A 26,109-nucleotide genomic window follows, 5' to 3' on the forward strand; every position below is an offset into this window, starting at 1 on the left:
AGAGCCCTCAGTGATGCCCTCCATGGGCAGAGCAAAACAGCAAGAGGACTCGTTTATAGGGTAGGCAGAACCCCTACTCCCTCCCAAGTCCTCCCAACCCTATTTCCAGCTCCATGGGTGACAGATCCCAACCCTTTCCACCTCTCCAGGGGGTTGACCCAGCTCTACCTGTCCCTTCTCGGCGTGTGCATGGTGCTCTGTCCATTGGGCAGAGGGTGATGGGAAATGGGAGGCGAGACCTTGGCGGCCGAAAACGAGGTAGAGTTGGAGGTGTTGGTGGTGAGGTCGAGACCTTCTTGCTTAATGCTGTCCTCGACAGGCTGGGCAGCTGTGACCTCCTTCCAGAGCTGCTGGAGATCCGAGGGGCACACAGCTAAGGAGTGGGGAGAAAGGACTCAGTGTCAGCAGGGAGATGGAGCAGGACCCCCAGGCACCCAGCACCCAGCTGGATCAGGACCCCCCCTCTCCTTGGGGCTCCCTCCCTTGCCTGGCTGGTGCAGCTGAAACTCAGGAGCTGGGAAAATCATCACCCAAAGCTGGGTCTGCTGGGTAAGGAGTCTGCAAAGCCCCATTGGAAAGCCCAAACCAACCCCACCTGCAGAGCTGCACCCCAGCACCTCCCTGCCAGAAGCTGCTGGGGGCCCAATCCTGCACACACCCCACCCCCCACTCTTCATGCGATCAGGCCCCAAACTTTAGTCGGGCTCCTAAAGAAAAGCAACACCCCAGCCCCCTCCCCAGCCCTCCATCACCCCAGAGAGGGAGAAACTGCAGCCCTGGGGGACCCCTCAAAATACACCCAGCACCCCCAAGGCAGGGTCCTTACCTTGGGGCAGGGTCTGCAGGGGGACAGTGCCCTGCCCTGGGGGGAGGCTCACCAGCCCCTGGCGTTGCAGGTTTAACAGGTGCTGCTGCTGGAGCTGCTGCATCTGCAGGAGCTGCTGCTGGAAGGCCAGCTGCTTGTTCCCTAACGGCTGCCGGGAGACAAAAGGGAGGAAAAAAAAAAAAAAAAGGAAAATAAATAATAAAAAAAAAAAAATCAAAGCGGGTTATTTCCAGCCTCCCAGCAGAAGCCTGGCAGGCAGGGATGCTGGTGGTGGTACCACAGCTCTGTTTGCCTCTGGGCTACTGCCCGGCTGCTCCACCGGACTGAAGCTTTGATCTACGGGAAGAGGAGGGGAAGAAAAGGAAAGGGGAAGGGAAAAATAAAGCACTGAAAAGAGAGGGAGTGGGTAGACCCAGCTCTGCCTGCCAGGCAGGCGAATCCGCAACCCTGAGCTGCGGGTTCCCAGCACCCAAAAGCATCCCGAGGCTGCCCAGATTCCTAACAATCTCATCTTAAGCTGGGAAACTGCCCCTGTTTCCAAAAAGTAACCACTGCAAACCCTTTTTTAATGGGAGAAGAAAACAACCATCTGCAGGGGACTGGGTGCCCAGCGCTCCTGGCCCCAGGGCACCCACACCAGTGCCCCCACCCCAGCCAGGAGCATCCCCCAGGTAACTGATTCTCCCAGCCATCCCCAGGAGCCAGCCACGCTCTGACCAGCACAGCCAGCCCTAAACTAGTTAGGCAGGATGGGTCCCTGGGGAGGCACCAAGAAATCCATGAGAATTAACTGAAGGGGAGAGAATTCAATTAGGGATGGGGACAGGCAGCTGCTAATCCGAGCCGACCAGGAGAAGGGAGCTGCCCCGGGTCTGCCCCGGCCTCATTAGCAGGGCAGGCATCTCTGTAACCCCTTGAACCCCTCTGTTTGCACAGACGTTGTTTGCAGGTTGTGAGGAGCCAGGCTGGCAGCAGAAGGAGCTGCCCCCCCCCCCCCCCTCCCCAAGCAGCAGCTCCTTTATTCCCAGCAAGAAAAATGCTGGGATCCCCCCCTTTGGCAGAGCAAGCTCCTGCCTTGGAAAAATCCATCAGCAAAGGTGCTGATCTTACTGCACTTGTGAGTGGGGGAACCTGACAACCCCTTTGCTTCACCCAAAAAGAAGTATTTGCGTCTCCAGGTGCTCACTGATGAGCTCAAGAGCTTTGCAATAAGAAATGGTCTTTTCTACTTCTTTTTTTTTTGGCTTGTTTGTGTTTTTTTTTTTTTTCTGAGTCTGAGCATCGTGGGGATTCAGGCTCCAGGCACACCTGGGATCCCAGGGACCTGGCACCTTTTTCTTGAGGATCCCCCAAGGCTGCACCTCTAGAGGGAACAGCAGACAGACTCTCCATGGAAAACCCAGTTCATGGCTTAGTCTGGAATCAGCTCCTGCTGTTGCACCCAAAGCAGCACCCTGGACCCTGCAGGACACAGATGGGTCCCTCACAGATGGGTGAGGATGAGGAGGGGCTCCAGGCACTGCCCTGCAAAGCTCCTGGGGTCTGCATGACTGAGTCCTGTCCAGGGCACAGGGAGTTTCCACCTGGTATCTCAGAGGAATGAGCAGGATTTTTGCCCCCAGAGTCAAGTTTGGATCTCCTCTGGCTTTGCCTCAGTCCTGCAGTTCTGATGCTTGAAGATGAAGGCACAAACCAAAGCCATTTCTGCTCAAAATCCCTGCACTCCCCCAGCAAGGTGCTGAGCCAGGAGGGCTCCAAACCACGGGACCAGAAGAGCCCACGGACTGCAGGGCCACAGAGGCAAAAAAGCTGTGAGCCCAAGGACCTTAACAGGGGCAGCAATGTCCCTCCTGGTGTCCCTGTCCCTAGGGATGGACACACACATGTCCCTGCCTTGGTTAGAAACAGCAGCTGGGATGGGATGGGATGGGACGGGAAGGGTTGGGCTTCTCCTCCTTTTCCCAGTTCTGCCACCGCCCTCCCCGGAGGCCCCCGGGGCAAGCCTGGGCTCAGTGCTAACACAGCCTCATTCATGGCACTTCCAGGCTGTGGAGCAGGAGGAAATTGGGAACGGATGAAGTCATGAGGATCCCCGGGGCACAATGCCTGTGCCTCACAGCCCTGCTGGGCTCTCCTGACCTGGCCTCACCGGAGCTGGGACTGGAGCAGTGGAGCTGAACCCCTTCCCCCCCAGCTCCCCCTGATCCCCCCCTGGTCCCCCTGGGTTGTGGCAGGGATGCTGCTGTCCAGGTTGAACCTGCACCTGGGTCAAATCCCTGTTTTCATCCTTCCAGCTTCACCAGACCATGATGACAGGGAGCAGGTCCAGGAATATGAGTCCTGGTGGCCATCAGATTGACAAAGGTCTGGGCTAAGGCAAAACAAGGACCAAATTCTCCCTGGGGATGCTGATTTCCCAGTCCCTAGAGAGCACCCACCATGCTGCAGAGCCAACAAACTGCAGAGACTCCAAACCACCAAGTGCAATGGGTGAAGAGATGCACCCACAGGCACACCCACCCACAGCACCCACGAGCCTGGAGGATCCGACTCAAGAGCTTGGCCAGGAGAAGGCAGGGTGGCAAGAGCCTGAATTTCAACCCATTTTACCAAAATCCTCCCTTCCCAGCCACCACTCCAAGCTTGGCTCCCCTCCCCTTGGCAAACCCCAGCCTGGCAAAGCTTTGCTGATGCCTTCCCAGGGCACCCACCGGAGGAGCTCAGGAGATGTTAGGGATCCTGTGTTTTGCCCCCCCCCCCACCCCAAAACATCCCAGTGCCAGGGTGGGGGCTGAGGGTCTGGAGCTTTTGCCTGGGTTGGGCGTACATTAGATGCAGCTGACTGGGTGCAGCTACCAGGGTAAGAGCCACTGTCACTTTGATTTATGAGCACATCAGGAGGAGTTTCGGCGTGACACGCGGGACTGACAGGAGCAGTTCATTAAGCTGACACCGAGGTTAGGCAGCAGGCAGCACCCCCCTATCCCCCCCTCCCCCTTCTCTGCCATTTCACCCCCTCCCCTGCCAGACTCAGGAGAAATCCCCCCAACCCCAGGAGCTTTGGGGGCACACAGAGACCTCGTCCCCAAAGCAAAATTGGGGTCTTTGCACCCAGACATTGCTTGCAGCTGGGCCTGGAGAGGCGAAGCAGTTGGGGATGGAGTGGGATGGCCACAAGGGTGAGGGGCTGCCTGGAGCCATCCCAGCTCCTTGCTCCCCCAGGATGCTGCTGGGGGTTCACCCTTGCACCCTAAGGCAGAAAACACTTTGAGTTGTGTCGGGCTGTGCTGCAGCTCAGCCCCATCCTGTCGGGATGGAGGGATCAGCCTCACTCTCCCTACTGCAGCACATCTCCCGGCCACACCACTTCCCTCCCCCCACACATCCTCTGGGACAGGACGCTGCCACCGGGAGCTTCCCACACGTTTCCATCCCTCTTTTCCTGCTCTTCCCTTCCCCATGCTTGCTGGGGAGGGGGGGGGGGGGTGGAACCTCCAGCCACGCTGCTCCTCCTGGGGAGATCTGAGCTGCTCCTCCAGGAGACGCCGCTGCCGGCACAAAGCCATCCCCACCTGCTGATCCCCCCCTTCCCCGTGCTGGCAGACGAAGCCTCTGACTTACAATTACATCCAGGAGAATCCTGGAAATCCAGCAGAGGGAAAGCAGTAGGCATTGGGTTTACAAACCCTTGCAGCAGGGCTGCAATTAAAGAGAGCTGTGAAGGAGAGGACGACGGCCAAGAGCGGCTCTGCGGCGGCATCCCCGGCACTTCCCCAGGCACTGGGAAGAAACCATGGCATGGCCATTCCCAGCAGGAACAAGCAGGGTTTATTAACAGCAGCTGCCCAAACTCACGGGGTGAAGCAGACCCCACAAAGCCCAGCTGGGGGGTTTTGGGGAAGGGAAACATCTATGCCATCCACTCCCAGGATGGTTTTGCCGGCCGTGGGATGGTGATGCTGCCGGGAGCTGGACACCCCTCCCCTTCCAGCAGTGTTTAATGCCCTTTCCTCCCCTCAGCAGCCACTCAGACTTTCATAGCGGATGAATTTCTCATGTCCTCTGTACCATTTAATTAAAAGTTAACATGAGCTTTTTAAACCAGGAGCCCACTAAGCGAGCCCTTTGTTAGAGCTTAATTATATCCCCGGTCGTTGCTGCAATACAACATCGTCACAGCCAAGAGGAAAAGTCCTTGAGGAAGCTCAGATTTATGCCTCCCCCATTCCTGGAGCACAAGCAGCTACTCCAGCTCCTGGAGATGGCTCTGATAAAGCCTGACCCCGCACACACTGTGCAAACACCAACATCCCACAAGGAAAACCCGGGGTCAAAGTCTACAGAAAGCTCCAGTGGGTGCTGCCCTGACCCCCAGCTGCTCAAGCCACCCCCTTCCCTCAGCACTGATGCTTTAACTTTGCAAGCAAGCCCCTGCTGCAGCCACCCAAAGGTGCAGTCTGGGCTTAAACGTTTCCTTCCTGGCAAGAAAGGTGAATTTTTAAGCCCTGAAGATTGGTGTCCATCAGGGCATTGGATTTCAGGGTAATTGCAACGCTTGCTCCCAGTGCTCAGCTGGGGACAGGGACTGGGCAGCTCAGCTCCACATCTTCATGTTGGACTTGATGATCTTAAGAGGTCTTTTCAAACCTTAATGATTTTATCCCTCTGTGTCTGGAGCCCAAGGGAAGCTGCAGACACACAGCAGCGTGCACAACACAAAATAACCCCCAGCAGCACCACGGGCACCCATCTAGGAAGAGAGAGGGGCAAAAATCTCTAAAAGAAAGGAAAAGAATAGTGCTATCTGCTCACTGCTAGTCAGGGATGACCTCCAGGCTCCCCTGCACATCACCAAAACACAGCACATGCCCCAAACTCATCCTTGCTGCTAGAGCTGCAACACCTTGGAGCACGTTCCTATGGGAAAGGACAGCAAAACCTGCTGGTGAAGGGAGTTATAAAAAAGGTTGATGCAATCACACCAGCACAAACACTCCTCCACCAGCCAACTGCCTCCCCAGCAAAAGGGCCACTACAGCTGACCTGGCCATGGGGGGTGCTGACAGCATCCCCTGCCTGAGTGTCTCTCGTGGGAAAAGCCCTTTGCTGGCCTCTGCTCTGGCACACGGTGCTGGGGTTTTGCAGAACAGCCTTTCCTGGCAGGAACAGCCCTGCTTTGGGTTCCTGTCTGCTTGCCAGGGTGCTGCTGTGCCAGCTCAACCAGAAGAGGACTGGGCTGCCTCAGCCAAGCTGGGCGAGGGCTGAGCCCAGCCTCCTCTGCCCCCCACTGCCAGGAGGATTTTGGGGAGCCCCTGCCCTATGCCAGGGAGGGTCTTGGTGGCTCTGCTGGAGCTGCCATCCCACCCTCCCTGACTTCACCACCCCGTAGCTTCCAGATGTTCTGAGGAGGAGGTGGTGCTGAGGACGATGCAGCTCAGTGCACGTGCCAGACGAAAAATAATGAGGAGGAACAACTTGTAACACCCAGACCAGCCACCCCCCCTCCCCAGAAGCAGAATACCCTAGAATCCCACCCCTGCTGCCTCCCGGCCATCTGCCCTGGGTGCTGGGATTCACTCACACCCTGTTTTGTGCTGGTCCTCCTTTTATTTGCTGCCAGATCTGATGGCCCAGAACCCATCAGGGTGAGCTCACCTCTTTGGGTTGCTGCTTTCCGGCTTGCTGCTGTGTCAATAGCTGGAGGTGAAGCTGCTCCTGTTGCTTCTTGTAGTATTCCTGCAACTGGGAGGGAGAAAGCAGCCCGGATTAGCAGCAGAAACACCCTGTTCCCATCTCCCTGCCTGGCACTGTCCTGGTGCCAGCACTGGGCTTTGCCACAGCCCTGCCAGCTCCTGGCACCACGCACACCACCAGGGCAGGCTCCTGGCTGCAGGTGAAGAGGAGCAGCACCCACTGGAGGGGTCAGGGCTGCAGAGGAAACCTGGGGCAGGTGCTCAGAAGGGCTCTGCATTCCCACAGCAAATAAAATTCCCAAATGCCCCCCCCGGGTGCTAAACTTGCAGATGGTTTTCAAGCCCAAAGGTTGCCCTGAATTTCTGCCACCAGATGGTGAGGGAGCCTCTGCCTTGCCCAGCCCCAGGAAGGAGGGTGGTAACCCCCAGTAATTCTTTTCTGTTTTTCCACTCTTTATCTTTTCTATCCTGAGAGTTTTGCAGCTGCACTGGGGGGGTTGTTCTATGAGGGGGGGGTGATATGAAACACCAGGAGGGGGATGAGCCCCTTGAGAGAAGTGGCCCCAAGCACTCTGGCCCATACCACAGTGCCCCAAGCAGTGCAGAACCCCCCTTTTGGCATGGTGGGACCCCCCAAAACACCCCTGGCAAGTGTCACAAGAGCTGGGGGACTCCCACCTGCATCCCTTTCCATGGCACCAGGGGAAAGCATAGGCACCCCCCCCTTTTTACAGTTGAAACAGGGGGGTTTCCTGGGCCACTCAAAGAGAGAAAAATCCCTGACCCCACAATGAGGCACCCTGGAGGGTCCCAGTCTGCAACAGGCAGAGCCTGGACCTGCTGGTGTTGACACCAGCTCTCACCCCAGCCCCTAAATAAACTGTTGGTGATGGATTTGCTGCCCAAAGGAGGGGGCAGAGGCACGGGGAGGTCAGCAAGACCCAGCAGCTCCTTCCCAGCCATCCCAGGCTGAGGAATGCCCCTTGGGATACCGGGAAGCCTTTATCAGCTCGGGGCTGACAGCACTGACAGCAGCAACTTGGGTTTTTTTCTGTCGGGGAACAGGTTTGGAAAGGCTGGGTGTTTACCCAAAAGCCAATCAAAGCCAGGTCTCTGCAACGTGGTCGAGAGAGGCTGAGGGAACATTGGGTCAGGGGTGAGAGGTGTGATGTTTGGTTTTCTGCTGGTGGAGAATGCGAGCTATTCCGGCCTGGGTTGTTTAATTTGCAGTCAAACGTGTTTCTTTATCCGGCTGCAAAGAGGCTGGGAGAAGGACCCACCCAGGGTAGTGTTTACCCTTTGTTCTTTCCCTGGGGCCAACCTTGAATCCTTATCAGCCTGTTTGGAGTAAACAGGTACTGGAGGCAGGAGGAAGGGTGTGGAGGATGCTTGTGGGATTTCTCCTTCTCTCCCTCCCGCTGGCAGGAGGTGTTTACCCAAGCAGACCTGTTTTGTTTCAGAGCTGAGGCTTGGGTTTTTTTGTTTTGTTTTTGTTGTTTTTTTTTACTTCTCCTCCTTTTTCTTCCCTTCCCTGTTCATTTTACATTTGACAGAATGCTCCAGAAAAAAGCCGTGAGAAACAAACCCACACAAACTCCAGTCTGGAGCCAGCCTCAGGCACCTGCCCCAAAGCCAGGGCAGTGGTCCTGAGGGATTTATTCGGGATGTGTCAGGCCAAGAGCATCCTTCCTGACCTCAGCTCTTCCCAAGAGGCCCAAATCAGCCCTCGTGTGGGAACTTCTGAGGCTTTGAAACCCTGTCTCAGGGCAGCAGCAGCACTTAGACCTGCTGCTCTTTTTCTCCCTTGGTGCTGGACACGCTGGGAAACCCCAAGGAAACATGGGGGGAATGCAGGAGTCTAAGGAACCATCTGCCTGTCCCCACCAAACTCCAGCATTCCTGGACACCAGTGAGAAATCCCTTAGGCCAGGACCTGCATTACCTGTTGCAGCATTATTGCCTGCTGCTGCTGCAGGAGGGCCTGGAGCTGGGGTGGTGAAAGGATCTGCTGCATCTGCTGGGGTGTGATCATCTGTGGGGACATCATGGCCACAGACACGGGGACCTGCAGAGAGAAAGGACAGGTCACCACTCCCAATTCCAATCCTGGAAAACCCTCCCCAAACGCCAACAGGATTCCCACCCCCAGAAGCTCCTGGGGCATCCCCCATGCCCCTCATCCCTTGGTCACCTCTGGGTGAAGCTCTTGCCCACCCTGGAGTGCTGAGGCCACCCCTGGGGACGTGGTGATGGCAGAGAGGTGCCCCACGGTGCAGCTGGCACTGGGGAAAAGCTTCCAAACCACCAGCTCCTTCACCCTGAAGCCAGGAGCCTTTTAGCCCACTGAGTTGTCTTGAAATACCATGAGCTGGGGCAGAGGAGCAGCCAAGGGCAGCCAGGTCCAAACCACAGTTCCCTCCCCTCCTGCAAGCATGGGAAAGGTGCCGGGCACCACTCCTTCCCTCGGGGTCCCAGAGGATTCAGGGAGGAGGGAAAACACCAAGGGAAGTGGGGAAGATACCAATCACCCAAATAACTTTGCAAAGCAGAGCACGGAGGAAGAGGTTACCGGGTTTCCATAGACACATCAAAGCTTTACCTCCAGCTGACACCAGTAACTCACATAATTACCATGCCAAGGGGAGGGAGGGCTAAGAAAACCTGCCAGCCCTTTGGTTGTCATACCATGGGTCCACACTCCCACGTCCAAGTGCTGGAGAAGGTGTCAGTGATGGATCCCAGCCCTGCCAGTCCTGTCCAGGTGGAGCAATCCTGCCTTCCCAACCACAGCCTACTAGAGCTGCCTTGTCCCAGCCTTCTGCTGACCCCACCAGCCCAAAACCCTTCCCAAGGGCCAGGGTTAGGGTTGTGCTGGAGTTTAACAACCCTTCCTGGATGCTCCTTTTTGCTAGGAAAGCAGATGAGCACTGCTGGTTGGGAGCAGGAGAAATGGTGAGCAGCCTCCTGCACAATCTGGTGGCCTTGGGCTCTTCCAGGGGACCTCAGGAGGAGGGAACTCCTCAGGGACATGGGAACAGAAGAGCCCGAGCCCAACTCCTCCCCAGTGCAAGCCAAAACCCCAGTTTTAATCCAAAGCAGACATCTTCTCATCCCCTCAACTCTCAGGACCCCAGAGACCAAGGAGCAGAGGAACAAAGCTCCACAGCACCCGGGAGTTTTAAGAACCTGGTATTTGCCAGCCCCTCCTGCCCAGGACCCTTAGGAATGTCCAACCTCCCAGTCGGGACCTGCTGCCCACCCTGGGGGGTGCAGAGGAGGGTGAGGAGCCAGGAGGAACCCCGTGCAGTCCCTCCCATCCATGCGGGCAGCCGGGCTGGAGCACGCTGACCTTCAAGGGAGATTGCAAAAGCTTATCTGTTTACTCAGGCATTTTGCTGGAGGGAGGTGTTGCAAGCAGGCTGAGTTTCATTTGTCGCCAGTGATTCCCCCCCCCCCCCTCTTTCCCCCCCCTGGCTGCCTCCGTGTCAGAGTTATTGATTAATTGCTGCCTCTTCACACCCAAGAGCTTCTGCTGGGGATCACCGGCCGGTGGAGAGCTCAGGAGGATGCAGAAGCATCCCCAGCAAAAGAGCTGCAAAGCCCTGCGAGGGCTCTGGGTGCTCGCCAGAGAGCCTTGAGCACCCTCAAACACCGGCACGGAGCTGCTGTTTGGGTGATCAGGTGCCGGCAGCCAGCTGTGCAAAGCCCTTGCTGAACATCTGGGCTCGGAGGGAGGACGGAGAGAGGAGAGGAGAGGAGAGGGAGCGGGGTGGGCGCCGACTCGCAGGGAGCTGAGCGTCCTGCTAATTTCCCTTTGCCAATTCATCAGCTGGCAACGTGCTCGGAATGAGAGCCCCTAATTAATTGCTCATCCACATCCCCCCCCTCCTCCTTAAACCAAATCCGGGCGGGCTCCCCACCCCCATCACCGCCGTGGCCCCTGCTCCACGTTTGCTGGCATTTTCAAATCGGAGGCATCCTAATTACCGGAGAGTTATAACACCTTCCATTTCTCGCCCGACGGACTGACACCCTGTCAAGAGCAAAGAGAATTGCCAGAGGTTTTGACAACACTAATTGCCCCTATAATCTAAAAACACAAAGGAGAGGCGATTAGTCGAGAGGGCCCCAGCGCTCGATCCGACACGAGGTTTTCACAACGTTACAAGAAAACAAAAGCGACGCTTTTTAGAGTTTGATGGCTGCTAACAAAAGCAGAATTATATTTTCATACAACCTTTGTCTGCATTAAATGGCTTTTTTTTTTTTTTTTTCTCTTATTTTTTTTTTCCCCCCTTCTCCGTTCACATCCAGAGTGACACAAGGGGGGGGGGGAAACGGTGGCGGCTTCGGGAGAGGGTGAGGTGTGAATGGGGTAAACTGGTGCTGGGGGGGGTGTCTGGGCTTCATCCACCTCGGTGGATGCTGAAACCACACGAAGAATTTCTCCAAAGTGTGGAAAACATCTCCCTCCTGGCTAAGCTATCCATGGAGGGCAGGAAATTCCCATATCCAGCAAGTTTTGCTCCTGTTGCAGCCACTCACCACGTGTGCCGGGAGCTGCGGAGCTGCAGGCAGCCAGCTCGACCCTGGTGTGACAACCCCAGCTCTGGTGACAACCCCAGATGCTTCTGTTGGGGACAGTGACAGCTGCTGCCCCTGCAAAATGAGATGGGGATGGAAATGTCCACCCCGAGTTGGGCTGAGAGCCCCGTGGGGGCACCCATCAGCAGCTGATGTGCTACTGGGGAGGGGGACAGCACAGTGAAGCCCCCTGGGGACACTGAGGAGTGGGGTGCAGCCCCAGCACTTGGTGACAGCCACTGGGTGAGCTTCCCCATGGCAAGGGACAAGGCCAACCTGGCATCCCTGGATAACAGGAGGCTTTGAACAAAAAGGCTCAGACCCGGATCAATACCACAAGAGAGCCAAAGGGCACTGAGCAGAGCTGCACAGAGGGGCATGAGGAGCTGTGCCCAGCTGCCTCCTCTCCATCCCTCTATCCATCCACTCATCCACCAGCAGCAAAATCCCTCCCTGAGCTCCTGAGCAACATGGAGGGGCAAAAAGGGTTGGCTGTGCCCACGTCTCCATCCATCCACCCACCCACCCACCCACCATCAGCAAAATCCATCCCTGAGCTCCTGAGTAGCATGGAGGGGCATGAGGGGCTGGCTGTGCCCACCTCTCCATCTCTCTATCCACCCACCCACCTGCCAGCAGCAAAATCCCTCCCTGAGCTCCAGAGCAGCATGGAAGGGTATGAGGGGTTGGCTGTGCCCAACTCTCCATCCATCCACCCACCCACCATCAGCAATATCCCTCCCTGAGCTCCTGAGTAGCATGGAGGGGCATGAAGGGTTGGCTGTGCCCAGCTGCCTCCTCTCCATCCATCTATCCATCCACCCACCAGCAGCAAAATACCTCCCTGAGCTCCTGAGCAACATGGAGGGGCAAAAAGGGTTGGCTGTGCCCACCTCTCCATCCATCCACCCACCCACCCACCCACCATCAGCAAAATCCATCCCTGAGCTCCTGAGTAGCATGGAGGGGCATGAGGGGTTGGCTGTGCCCACCTCTCCATCCATCTCTCCATCCATCCCTCTATCCATCCCTCCATCCATCCATCCACCCATCCACCAGCAGCAAAATCCCTCCCTGAGCTCCAGAGCAGCATGGAAGGGCATGAGGGGTTGGCTGTGCCCACCTCTCCATCCATCCCTCCATCCATCCATCCCTCCCTCCATCCATCCATCCATCCACCCACCCACCAGCAGCAAAATCCCTCCCTGAGCTCCAGAGCAGCATGGAGGAGCATGAAGGGTTGGCTGTGCCCACCTTTCCATCTCCCTCCCTCCCTCCACCCGCCCACCAGCAGCAAAATCCCTCCCCAGGCACCAAAGCACGGGGAACCATCCCCGCAGGGCACCCACCCAGGGCATCCCTGGGGACTCAGCCGCTGTCCCCAGAGCAGCTCCCAGTCCCCGGCCAGCACGTCACCAGTTGGCATCTGCCAGACACCGACTTGGGAAGGGTTTGACTCACGCCTTGGCCGGCTGCCACGCCACAAAACTGCTTACTAACAGCTCCAGCTGCCTCCCAGAAAAATCACCCCGGCACTGTGGCCGGCCAGAGGGCTCTGGAGGAAGGGAGGGAGGAGGGGGGGGGATTTTCCAGGAGGTCCCGGTTGTCCTCCCTCCCTGCCAAGAGGATGGGGATCATCAGGCAGAGAGGGGGGGAAAAAAAAACCCAGACGGGTGTTAGAGGGGAAACTCAGAGCTGAGCGTAAGCAGGGAGCAACTCTGCCAAAGCTGGCTGAGAGCATCAGGATTTGGCTGGGTGTAATGCAAGTGGGATGGGGAATGCTGCTCTTATTTCAGGCTTTCTTGGGTTTTTTCTATTTGATTTTTTTTTTTTCCCTTACGGGAAGCGGATTGTGACTCCCAGCCACGAGGCAAGAGCAGGGAAAGCCATGGCCTGATGACCTGTCTTGGCTCCCAGCACCTTGGAGCTGCCATCAGAGGGATGGCCACCCCTGTGACATCCCCCCCACCCCCTCCTTGGCAGAGTGCAGGAGCCGGGACATTCCCCATCAGCCTCAAGCCTGTGGTTTGCTCAGCCTCAAAGCATCCCTGCACTGCCTGTCACCTCTGGGCCAGCTTGTCACCCCTTCTGGGAGGCTGCTGTGTCCCCAGGGAGCTGGGGACAAGAGGCCACCACTGCTACGGGAAGGAGCAGCTCCAGGTCCCCCTGCAAACCACACATCCAAGCTCCCACGCCAGGCACAGCCCAGACCTCGTCCTCCCTGAATCCTCGGGAAGCTCCAGGGCCACCAGGATGAACAAACCTGTGGTGGGTGCAGCTTCCCAGGGTGTTCAAGGCTCCCTGCAGAACCCAAAGTGCTGCACGTCCTTGTTTCTGATCTAATCTCAGGTTTTGACTCCCAATTAGAAGCAACAGCAAACGTGCTTGTGTTGTTTCTTCTTTTTCTTTTTTTTTTTTTAACACCCTTCCCAATTCCAAAACCAACAGAAACAAACTAAAGAGGTTGGCGTGGGAGGCCAGGAGCAGGGAATGGGAGGGAAGAAATCATCCCCAAGAGCAGCTTCAGGTCTGCTTCTTTTTAGGGGCAGGGGAAGAGCAAATCCCTCCCTGAGCACCCATTTTTTGCTGCTGCTGCAGCTGGAGGAAAAGCAAACCCTTCCACTCCGAGTCCAGAGCCACATCCACACATCCCACACATCCCTTCCTACCCCCAAGCATCCCCAGGTGAGCTCCAGAATTCAGCTGGCTCAGAGCATCTACAAGAGCTTCAAACACCCAAGGTCTGGCAGTGATGCTTCTCACACCAGCATAACCCTAGACACAGTTTTACACCCTGATGGGTGGCACAGGGCCACCCAAACCCTGCTCCACCCCCCTCTGCACCCACCACGCTCTGCAGGGACCTTAGCAAGATGGGACAGAGACAAGGAACCAAAACCTACCCAGGGTCAGAGAAAAAACCAAACCCAGACCTGCAAGAGAGCTGCCCCCAGCATCACCCCAGAGGGACCACATCCCTTCCACGGGCACAGGGAGCTGGCCCAGCTCATCCCACTGATGGAACCTGCAGGGATCCCAGTGCCCCCTTTGCTCCCCCAGGGATGGCAGCAACAGTGAGGGCACGAGGAGGAGGGGTTGGATGGGGGATGGATGGCAGCACTGCTGAGTTCAAATGGAAAAATCAAGCTCTGCGCGAGCCGAGACGGACGGGCTGCTGGATTTTTTTTTTTTTCCTGGAGAGGGAACCCAGAAGGGCTGGTATTGATCTGTCTTCATTACCCATTTCACTCAAGTTTCAAATCAACAAAATACACTTTTCCGCTCCGCTGCCCTCCCCGCCACAGCAGACAAAAGAAAAGCAATTTCCCGCACTTTGCTCCAAACTCCTCTCCCCTTCCCTCAGAGCCCTTCGGCCCCTCTCCCCTTTCAGAGGGTTTTTTAACCTCAGCAAGTTTCCTCCAGAAGCTGGGACACCACCAGCTCCAGGGATGGGACCCCAGGGATGGCAGCCAGGGATTTGTTGGTGTCCTCAAGCCAGATGTTGCCCAGCACCAAAAATATGAGGCACAGACTGGCAGCTGCTCTTCCAAACCTGCTCCAGCCCCTCGTGCCGTGGGCTTTACTGGACACCAGCAGCATCTCCTCATCCCTGGGGGATCCCACTGCAGCCCAAATCCTGGAGTGCAACACTTGGTCGGCACCCACCAAGTTTTGAATAGTTTCTGAGTCATGAAACCATTGAAAAAACCACCTCAGAGTGGGGTTTTTTGGCCTTTTTTCAGCTGCAGCTGTAATGGGAGCATCAGCTGTGAGGATCTGCACCCACACCTCCAGGCACTTGGGGGGCCGAGAGGGTTCATATTCCCAGAAAAACCCCTCTAAAGATCCCCATCGAGCCCAGCAGCACCCTGTTTGTTTTTAAGAACATGCTGTCAGCAGCTGGCATTAATATTCCCACTGGCTTGGTGCCCCATAAATGTCCCCTCCTCACCCACAAGGTGACAGGGTGGCCACAAAGGCACGAGCCTGGTGTTGGCACACGTGGGGAATGTGCAGCACCCTTGGGTGTGTGTGTGTGGGGGTCTCCTGTCCCCACTGCTGACCCTGGGACCCTCCTGCTCCCTTTTTGTGGGCAGTGAGCACTGAAACAGCTTCTCCCCCAAACACCCAAGTGATGGGGAAACCCAGGGCTGGCACCTCCAGGGTCCCAAGCACCACTATGAACCCCCCACCCCCGTTTCAGCTCTGCCCCATGCTCCATCCCCAGCCAGGGGCTGCTGTGCTGGGATCCAGCCTTCCTCCTCCTCCTCCTCCTCCTCTTCCAGCCGTCCTGGTGAGTCTCATCCACACTGCTCTGCCTTAGATAAACTTCCTTTCAAAGGAGTCTGCTTAATCCTCTATCTCCCCTCGGTCAGATCCCACTCCAGCTGCTCGGCGGGGTTGGGGAAGAGGAGGGGGGGGAGGAAGAGGCCGGTTGGTTGGTGGCTGCTGAGTTATGAGCTATTTCTGACTCACGTCTACAACTTTCACGAGTCCTTTTTGCAACACAAAAAAAAGGGGAGGAGGGGAGAGGAAAGCAGAGCCAGCTCACTCCGGCAAAGCCGCCGGCCAGATGGGCAGGGAGGGGAGATGGGAGAAAAAGGGGGGGGAATGGGATATGGAGGAAGCAAAAAGCTCTGGAGCTGAGCCAGGGGAAGCAGCAAAGGATGGGCAAGGGGAAAAAAAAGTGGAGGCAAAGAGGGATGAAGGTGCAGGCAAAAGAAGTGCAGGCAGGGACAGATACCCAGGGAGAGAGTGACATGGAGGGAGCAAAGAGCTCTGAAGCTGCTGAGCCAGGGGAAGCAGCAAGGGGAAAAAAGTGGAGGCAAAGAGGGATGAAAGTGGAGGCAAAGAGGGATGAAAGTGCAGGTAAAGAGGGATGAAAGTGGAGGCAAAGAGGGATGAAAGTGCAAGTAAAGAGGGATAAAAGTGCAGGGAGGGGGACAAAAAGAAGTGCAGGCAGGGACAGCCACCCAGGGAGGGGAGCGACATGGAGGGAGCAAAGAGCTCTGGAGCTGAGCCAGGGGAAGCAGCAAAAGATGGGCAAGGGGAAAAAAAAAGTGCAGGCAGAGAGGGATGAAAGTGCAGGCAAAGAAGGAGGAAAGTGCAGGCAAAGAAGGAGGAAAGTGCAGGCAAAGAAGGAGGAAAGTGCAGGGAGGGGGAGAAAAGAAGTGCAGGCAGGGACAGCCACCCAGGGAGGGGAGCGAGGCGCCGGTTACCGGAATCTGACTTCACCCTCGCTGCCTTTGTCCTTCGCAGACATTTTCCATGCAGTGACTGCATTTCCTTCCTGCAAGCACCACTGGAAAAAGCTGCCTGTTTGTGCAGCAAAAGCCCTGACTAATTCCTCTGGGCTCAGACCTGGCTGTTGCTTCCCAACCTGGTGGGACGGTTGAGGAGCTCCAGGCTCCCCCAACCCCCTTCCCAGCTCGGTACTGGGAGCACTGGGAGGGCTCTTGCTGAGGTTTGGTTGTGCCCTGGGCATGTGGAGAGGAATCAGTGATTGCCCATCCCAGCCCCGGTACAGCCTGGCATAGGCAGGACCTCCAGCTCTGAGAGTGCTTGTGCTAATTACTGTCCTTTGTTAATTAAACCCACGTGGCTCTAATAAGGTAACCTGCTGTTCTCCAATAAATTTAATTAGCCTGAAGGGAGAGCCCCTCCACACAGCTATTTAAATTGTCACTTTCTATTGCTTGGGCTTTGCTTCTTTCTGCCTTCTCCCTCTCTCTGAGTTCTCATCCATTTTTTTCCCCATTTTCTGCCCCTTTCCAGGGGCAGAGGAGGGCAGCGAAGGGAAGGTTCCCCCTCCTCTATGGGAGAAGGATGCCACCCATGGGTGCTGTGGCCACCCAAAGCCCTGTTTTCCTGCCACAAAACCCCACCCTAGATGAGCCTTTGACCTTTCCCTGGACCTGCCTTGGTTCCAGCCCCATGACCCCCATCAATCCTGGTGTGCTCTGACACTGGGAAACTCTGCACCTCTTTATCCAAAATGCTGTCCCAAGGTACAGTGGCACACAGGGAACTTTCCTCCTTGGTCCTTACCCCACCTGGAGCCACCTTTTCCCACCCCATCACCCTTTCCCACCACATCAGCACACAACGGGGACCCCAAAAACAAACAAACAAAAAATTCCAAGAAACTTCTGGAAGATTACAGGGGATTTAACTCTTGGTGTGCTTTAGCCCATCCTGAAGATGGAGGTGACACCTTCCTGCACACCCAACTCTGCCACAGCATCTGCCACAGCAAAACCCTCCCTAAAAAGGGGGTGATGGGGAGGTTTGGGGGGGACAAACACACATCTGGGGGCTCACCTGCAGAGCTGGCTGCTTGCCCTCATTGCTGCTGGGGGAGCTGAGCCCCGTGGCTTGCTGCAGCAGGAACTGGTGAGCCAGTTCCACCTGGAACTGGTGGAAGGTACTCCACCTGGAGCCACCCTTTCCCACCCCATCACCCTTTCCCACCACATCAGCACAAAACAGGGACCCCGAAAAAAAAAAAAAATCCAAGAAACCTCTTGAAGTTTATAGGGGATTTAACTCTTGATGAGATCCTGGTGTGCTTTAGCCCATCCTGAAGATGGAGGTGACACCTTCCTGCACACCCAACTCTGCCATAGCAGTGGGTTACAGCCAAAACCCTCCCTAAAAAGGGGGTGATGGGGAGGTTTGGGGGGGACAGACACACATCTGGGGGCTCACCTGCACAGCTGGCTGCTTGCCCTCATTGCTGCTGGGGGAGCTGAGCCCTGTGGCTTGCTGCAGCAGGAACTGGCGAGCCACCTGGAGAGCCTGCAAAGAGAGACACAGTGGGGTGGGCAGGAGGAAGGCAGCCCCCTCTTCCTCCTCTTCCTCCTCCAGCTCCTGGATGGGGGCTGCCTGGGCTGCTCCTCCATGGATTTGCTTCCTGGGGTATCCTGAGGGATCCACAGGGAGGGCAGCGCTCCCCAACGCTCCCTCCTGCTGCACCAGTATGACCAGTCCATCCCCTTACAGACCACCACTCTCCCTACTTCCACAGGGACCTGGGAAGAAACCTATCCTCTTCCCCCTCAAAAAAAACCCCAAAAAACACCACCTCATCTTCAGCAAGTCACCAGGTCCAGCATCTTTGTGTCTCTGGCAGGTTTCACCTGGGTTATCATCCCCAGCATCATCCCCAGCTTCCCAAGCATCAGCCCCAGCATCCCAAGCATCATCCTCAGCATCCCAAACATCATCCTCAGCATCCCAAGTATCATCCTCAGCATCCCAAGCATTATCCCCAGCATCCCTCAGCCAGGCACAACCAGCACCCAGCCAAAGGCCTGGATTCTGCTTGATTTATCCCCCCCTGCACGGAGCCACCGCTCCCTTTCTGCTGCAGCTGACACCTCTTTTGTCTAAAGCTATATTTAATTTTGTATATTTAATTTTGCATGTGACTCTTATGCTGGAGCACTGAAAAGTCCCACTCACTGCCCAGATCTGGGCCAGGATGTGACACCCTGAATTAATAATCCACAAATACATCCAGGCAGAGCTTAGAGTGATGCAGGACAACTCATCCCAAGATGAAACCTGTTGATTTTGAGGTGTGTTTGCCTAACAGGAGCCCTGGGTTTCCTTCACTTGCTCCTGGGTGTCCTGCTGAGAAGCTGCACATAATGCAGAAGGGGGAGAAACCAAAAGAACTTGATAAAAACCACTCGTGGAAACCCACGCAGGCACCAGCAGCCCCGAGAGAGCCGTGCAGAGCAGCTCCAGCAGCTGAAGGAAGTGAAATGAAGAAAAATCCTGCAAAAAGTCAGGGAGGAGGAGAGGAAACTGCAGGTCACAAGCTCAGCACCAGTGTGTGTGCATTCCAAGAAAAGGAGCTTCATTCAGCAGCCAAGAACCAGGGGAGGGAATAAAACCCTAACAAAACCAAGCCTGCAGCACCCTGCTGCTGCTCCCAGACCTGCTTCCTCAGATGCTCCTTAGTTTTGCTTTTAAGATCATTTTCCTTTTTGTTTATTTTTTATTTTTATTATTATTATTTCTTGGTTTTATTTTTTTTTTTCTGGGTGTATTTCTGAACAACCAAACCATTGTAACCCTGCTGTGGGACAGGTTTGCATTAGGGCCTGGTGGTGCTGGGTTCCCTCGGCTGTCATCACCCCAGCAGTAAATCACTGCCCTGGCTTCCAAGAGGTGGCTGAGAAAGGGCCACTTGTTAATGCTCCACATTTCCAGCTATAAAGAAGAAAGCCCCCAGGCCCCCTCCTGCTTTCTCCAGCCCTCCTGGACAAATCCACTTCCACACCAGAGCAGCATCACCCACAGTGAATGCACCCTCAGCACCGTTCCAGTCCACTCGCTGCTTGCTGAGCCTCTGGGAACCAAGGAGCACCCACAGCACCCTTAAACAGCTGCTCTGTGGAGGACCTGTGAGGACTCATTACTCATATTTTCAACAAAAAGTCCCATTTCATGCTCCCCTCTGCAGGGGCTGCTCAGGAAAATGTCCATAGTTTGAAGCAGAGATGTCCGAGCTCGGCCACATCTTTTGGGGGTAAATCCATCCCACCCACTCCTTGCACATGGACAAGCATTGGAAGTACACTTGGAAAATGAGAGGTAATTTAAAAATTGTTGCTGAACCTGCAGGCTGTGAGCTGAGGGTTCAGCAGATGCAGCCTTCCTTGTTTTCCAAAAAAAAAAAAAAAAAATTACCATTTCCCAGCAAGGGGAAACCCAAAACTGAAAGCTGTGCCCCAGGCACAGCACTGGCACCCTCTGCCCTGTGTTTGTCACCACACGTGTGAACCAAAGAGCCTTGAGAAAGGCAAAATCCAGGAGATTCAAAGGCAGCCAAAAGGCAAAATCCAGGAGATTCAAAGGCAGACAGGATCCTGCCATCAGGCTCCTGGAACACATCACCTGGGATGCACCCAACGGAGCTCGGGGTGCCCAGTGCAGACACCCCCAGAGCTGCCCCGTGCCTCTCACCTCTTCTTCCAAAAACTGCACGACCAGTAACTTGCAAACTCACTTCCTCCATGATTAAAAACTCACTTCCTCATGATTAAAAAATAAAATCCTTGAGGATGAACGCAGTGATGTGCTGGGAACCACTCTTGGTCTGCACCCAGGGTCTGAGTCCCAGCGCTGCCACACGAGGGTGTGTTTATTTCCCTCTGATTACCAGGAAAAGATGTGCATGGGTAATGTGAACACAAAAACCTCCTGACAGTTATGACAGCTCTAAGGTCTGCTATTTTAATTACTTTTCCAAATGAAAACAGTAATTCCAGTTAAAAGCCAAGGGTGGAGGAAGACAAACAGCAGCTGCTCGGCACCCACGTGCACCAAAGCCCAAGGTCCAAGGCACCCAGCTGAGGATGGGTGCTGGTCCACCAGTTGTCTGAGCCTGACCTGGATCTCCAGGTGAGCATCTGACAGGAGTTTGCACGGATTTGGTTTCCCCACCACATGAAATTTCACCTTGTGTTTGCAAGGCCCCATCTCCCAGAGGAGATCTGGTGAGGGAGGTCTCAGCCCCAACAAAAAAACAGTGCAGCAGGGAGGGAAAAAACCACAACCAGGTGGGGAAAACCAGAAGAGATGTGATGCCAGCACTCAGGTAACATGCTGTGAAGAATCTCTCTTTCTAAATCCAAATTCTGGTTGGTTTCAGGGTGCCACCAAGTCCCCAGCACCCGCCCAGCTCAGCCCCACCACCACCCCCCTACCCCACGTCGCCTCTCAGGGGGGAATTTAATTCACTCCCTGCTGGCTCTCTCACTTTGTTGTGCTCTGAAGCACGAAATTACAAGATTTACAGGGGAAAAAAAAAATGACATGGCCTTACAATTGCACACAGGGGCCTCCCCAGCAGCCCCCTGGAGCTGCCCCTCTCCCTCCCTCCCCCCCCAGCAGTGATTTCCACTTAAGCCCCAAGTTCAGCTCAGCTGGAACATGAAGGATGCTCCAGCTTGCAGCACCCAGGCCCTGCAAACCTGTTGCACGACTCCAGAAGTCAGATGGAGCCCCAAGAACTGAAATGGGGGGGATGCAGAGCCCAGCACCATCTGCAGTCACCCCAGAGAGCAGGAGAACCACCCAGGTGCTGGGGGGACCTTTTCCTAGGGCTAAGCAAGAGGGGATGTCAGCCACAACCTCTCCTTAGGGCTGAGAAGAATAAAGAAAGGCAGAAAGAAAAGTCTCCTGTGTAGGAGTGGATGGGTTTTTACCTCCTGGCACTGCAGAGAAAAAAAATGATTTAAAAAAAAAAAAAAAAATTGTATCCTGCTGTTATTCAAGAGTCATCAGTGTGTTATTCATAATTAGGAACGAATGGGTTGTGTCAAATTCATCATGCTCCTGGATGGCTCCCTTTGATCAGCAAATTATCCCATAAAAAAGTTTGCAATGTCTCAGATGCTTATGTCAAGAACTGACTCGGTTTGGCTTCCCCTCCCCGAGAGCAGCAGCCACACGTTCAGGGGCTGAGGAAGAGGATGGTGACCTGGACTTTGCTTGGGGTGTCCCAAACCCAGGAGATCTGGTGAGGGAGGTCTCAGCCCCAACAAAAAACCAGTGCAGCAGGGAGGGAAAAAACCACAACCAGGTGGGGAAAACCAGAAGAGATGTGATGCCAGCACTCAGGTAACATGCTGTGAAGAATCTCTCCTTCTAAATCCAAATTCTGGTTGGTTTCAGGGTGCCACCAAGTCCCCAGCACCCACCCAGCTCAGCCCCAACACCACCCCCCCACCCCAGGCTCCATGGGGACACAGTGGAACAGCAGCTCAGAGCAACACCCAAAGCCCCCCTGCCCCACTAGAGCCATGCCTGGGGTAGGAAAGCTTTAAACCTGGTGGGATTTTGACTGTTTTGGGGTCCTCCAGCCCACAGGGATGCTCTCTTCTGCCCAGAGACACCAAATTCCTCTTGACTGATGGATAAACCAAAGCTGGATCCTCACCCTGACTTCAGGCAAAACCATCTGCAGGGAAGCATCCTGTGTCCCAGCTTGCACCCAGTGTACCAAGGGATAATCATGAATTCTTCCCCAAAAGACTCAGGCTCAGGCTGCTGGGACCTCTGTACATGATGGAGATGTCCCAGCACAGCAAATCCTACAAACTTCCCTTTTTCCCACAGGGAACACCAGGTCCTGCTTGGCCCCAGGGATGGAGAAGCTGGGGAGAGGGTGGTTCCTACCCCCTGTACCCAAACTGCAGCCCCTACATTAATTCCTCACCCATACCTGGCTGCTTTTTTCCTCCCAAAATCCTGCCTGAGAGAAGCTTCTCTGAGGGCTCTCACTGCTGGGTAAAATTGGGTAGAAAGAGGTTAAAAAAAAAATTTTGGTGAGGATGGAGATCTGAAGGCTCTCACTGCTTGGTAAAATTGGGTAGAAAGAGGTAAAAAAAATAATTTGGTGAGGATGGAGATCTGAGGGCTCTCACTGCTTGGTAAAAATGGGTAGAAAGAGGTAAAAAAAATAATTTGGTGAGGATGGAGATCTGAGGGCTCTCACTGCCTGGTAAAATTGGGTAGAAAGAGTTAAAAAAAGAATAATTTGGTGAGGATGGAGATCTGAAGGCTCTCACTGCTTGGTAAAATTGGGTAGAAAGTGGTTAAAAAAATAATTTGGTGAGGATGGAGATCTGAGGGCTCTCACTGCTTGGTAAAATTGGGTAGAAAGAGGTAAAACAAATAATTTGGTGAGGATGGAGATCTGAAGGCTCTCACTATCTGGTAAAATTGGGTAGAAAGAGGTAAAAAAAATAATTTGGTAAGGATGGAGATCTGGGGGCTCTCACTGCTTGGTAAAATTGGGTAGAAAAAGGCAAAAAAAAAATAATTTGGTGAGGATGGAGATCTGAGGGCTCTCACTGCCTGGTAAAATTGGGTAGAAAGAGTTAAAAAAAGAATAATTTGGTGAGGATGGAGATCTGAGGGCTCTCACTGCTTGGTAAAATTGGGTAGAAAGAAGTAAAAAAAATAATTTGGTAAGGATGGAGATCTGAGGGCTCTCACTGCCTGGTAAAATTGGGTAGAAAGAGTTAAAAAAAGAATAATTTGGTGAGGATGGAGATCTGAGGGCTCTCACTGCTTGGTAAAATTGGGTAGAAAGAGGTAAAAAAAATAATTTGGTGAGGATGGAGATCTGAGGGCTCTCACTGCCTGGTAAAAATGGGTAGAAAGTGGTTAAAAAAATAATTTGGTGAGGATGGAGATCTGAGGGCTCTCACTGCTTGGTAAAGTGGGTAGAAAAAGGTAAAAAAAAAATAATTTGGTGAGGATGGAGATCTGAGGGCTCTCACTGCTTGGTAAAATTGGGTAGAAAGTCATAAAAAAAAATAATTTGGTGAGGATGGAGATCTGAGGGCTCTCATTGCCTGGTAAAATTGGGTAGAAAGAGGTTAAAAAAAATTTGGTGAGGATGGAGATCTGAGGGCTCTCTGCTGGGTAAAATTGGGTAGAAAGAGGTAAAAAAAAATATGGTGAAGTTGGAGATCTGAGGGCTCTCACTGCTTGGTAAAAATGGGTAGAAAGAGTTAAAAAAAGAATAATTTGGTGAGGATGGAGATCTGAGGGCTCTCATTGCTTGGTAAAATTGGGTAGAAAGAGGTTAAAAAAAATTTGGTGAGGATGGAGCCAAGCAAGAGTCTTTCTAAAAGCACAACAGCCTTCCCCAAATCAAAGAGTGCAATGGAAAATCCTGCCCAGGGTATTTTTATTTTTATACCACCTTATTCTACCAGGTATTTCATTTTATGAGGTTGCACTGTTTAATTCTGCTCAGTGGTGCCCCTGACACTGCAGAGAAAAAAGCCAAAAAGCAAGGGGGAGAGGGACTGCCCAGCCCACGATGGGAACCACTGCCCAAAAAAAGCCCAGGGATTTTCCACCTGGATGGGATCAAAGCTTTGCATGGGGCATTAACCTCCAGTGAATTAAAAACCACCCTAAGAATGATATTAAACCAACAAACTTGGAAGGAAAGGGATCTAAAAAGAGAGCCTGGAGCTTCCCTTTACACTTTGTTCCTTTTGGAGGGTGGAAAGAGGTTGGGAAAGGATGAAAAATGTAAAAAAAAAAAGAAAAAAAAAAAAGATTTTTTTTTTTACACTGCTCTCATAAAAATGACATTGTCACATTCCAAAATTAGAGTGATTAAAACAACACCCAGAGGGCTATTTTTAGATGGATATTAACAGTAAATGATGCCATATTGAGAAGCACTTCCACCCAGCCCAACCCTGCTCTTGCTTAACCAGAACCAAACAGCTCCAGGAGATCAAAATTAACAAAAATGACAGAATTTTCCCACAAATAGGGAAAAAAAAACCCCACCAAAAGTCCTTGTGGCCCAGCCCCAGCTGCTCTCCCTTTCACTGCACACTTTAATGCTGCTGGACTTTATTCCTTGACTCTTCCATCCTCACAGCTGAGGGGTTAAACCCATTTCCACTAATGAAGAACACGAGGAACAAGCTCCTGACAACCCCACCCCATGGAAAAAAAGAAAAAAAAAAAGGGGGAAAAAAAAAAGGAAAAAAAAAAGGAAAAAAACCCAACCCAAACACCCTCCTGCTTTTGTACTCAGTAAAATAGAAAATATAAATCAAAGAACCTAATAGAGAGATGAGTTTCACTTAAGTGCTCCAGTCTCATTTTTATCTTAAATGCCCTAATAATAGCAGATTACACAATATATTGGAGATGTGATCACATGTTTTATGGAATGGTATCTTTCCTACAGCAGAGCTGTGCCACTCCTCCCCCCACCCACACCCTGAACTACCAAAAAAGTCTGACTTGCTTCTGCTTTTTATTTGGTTTTGGGGTTTTTTTTTAAGGAAAAGTCTCATTTTTGCTTAATAACATAACAGTTCTTTGACGTGTGCCTGCAAGAGACTGCAATATTTAAAAAAAATTTTTTTTTGCATAGTAAAAAAATGCCAAACACCACCAGAGTGGCTGGATTTTCCAGAGAGCTCCTTTTCCAGAGGATTGGAAAGAACTACTGTGGAGCTGCTCGGGCTGGGGAACAATTCCCCCAGGACACCTGCACCCCAAAACCACATCAACCCCTCTCAGCCTCTCTGATTTAACCCCCAGCTCAGGGATGCCACTTGTAGACATGGAATTTTTCCCAGAAATTGCTCTCTCACCCTGGAGAAACCCAAATGATCAGGGATCAGCCCCTCTTTGGCACAGAAGCCCACCCGGGGGTCTCCCCTGCACCCTGACACCCAATCTGGAGCATCCCCCATCCTTTTCCCATCACAGGGATCCCTCCCACCCCTGTATCCTGCCCAGGCTCCCTCCACTGTGGAATTACAGGGATGGGGGGGTTCTGTTTTTAGCCAAGAAGTGGGTGAGGGATGCTCTCTGTTACCCCCACCCCACTGCCCTTAATGGGGGCAATGGGAATAATGGAGAATAATGGGCAATGGGAATAAGGGAGAGAGATTTAAGGTTGGGGAAAAAAAAAAAAAAAAGGGGAATAGGATAAATAAGCTAATAAACAGCAATAATAATAATGATGAGGATAAATTACATCCAAATATATATGAATATGTAAATATGGAACCACCCACCTCAACTGGAAGGGTCCCAGTAGGGGCTACAGGGAATTTTTATCCTGGTTCTCTCCGAACAGGACAAGGGGGTTGGTGAGGAGGGGGGGGGTAAGGGGTTGGCCCTCCCTGTTCTAAACTCCTGCATGCAGGGAGCTGGGGTGGGGGGGGACACACAGCAGAGTGCTGGAGGTCTCACCCTGTTCCCACAGCAACAGCAGCAGAAACCCCCAGGGGGTGGGCAGCCCCCTCCCATGCCCCCTCCCGACCTCTCCCCTCCACCAGCCCCAGCACAAAGCCAGCCCAGACTATTCAGGCTTTTCAGCCCAATCCCACCATTGAAATCCTGGGATTTAACCTGAACACCAAGGCCTGGGCTGGGGGGAGAAGGGTGGAGGGAAGGGTGGAAGGGTGGAGGGATGGAGGGATGGAGGAAGGGAGG

General features: G+C 53.7%; 1 protein-coding gene across 3 annotated transcripts in view; it reads right to left on the minus strand.

Annotated features, from left to right (window-relative positions):
* The window catches only part of FOXP4 (forkhead box P4), a 62,831-nt gene that overhangs the window by 12,399 nt on the left and 24,323 nt on the right, over positions 1–26,109 (minus strand). For 2 of the 3 annotated variants that reach the window (XM_071768218.1, XM_071768220.1), the window contains exons 3-7: positions 17,812–17,901; positions 8,462–8,584; positions 6,482–6,568; positions 827–974; positions 169–373 (exon numbers count right to left, since the gene is read on the minus strand). In XM_071768218.1, the coding sequence (XP_071624319.1) occupies positions 169–373; positions 827–974; positions 6,482–6,568; positions 8,462–8,584; positions 17,812–17,901 (653 nt within the window). Of the gene's footprint in view, positions 1–168; positions 374–826; positions 975–6,481; positions 6,569–8,461; positions 8,585–17,424; positions 17,531–17,811; positions 17,902–26,109 lie in introns of those variants that run through there. The other variant, XM_071768221.1, reaches the window with a different exon arrangement.

The sequence above is a fragment of the Heliangelus exortis genome, chromosome 25 (genome assembly GCF_036169615.1).
Source record: "Heliangelus exortis chromosome 25, bHelExo1.hap1, whole genome shotgun sequence".
Classification (NCBI taxonomy): Eukaryota; Metazoa; Chordata; class Aves; order Apodiformes; family Trochilidae; genus Heliangelus; species Heliangelus exortis.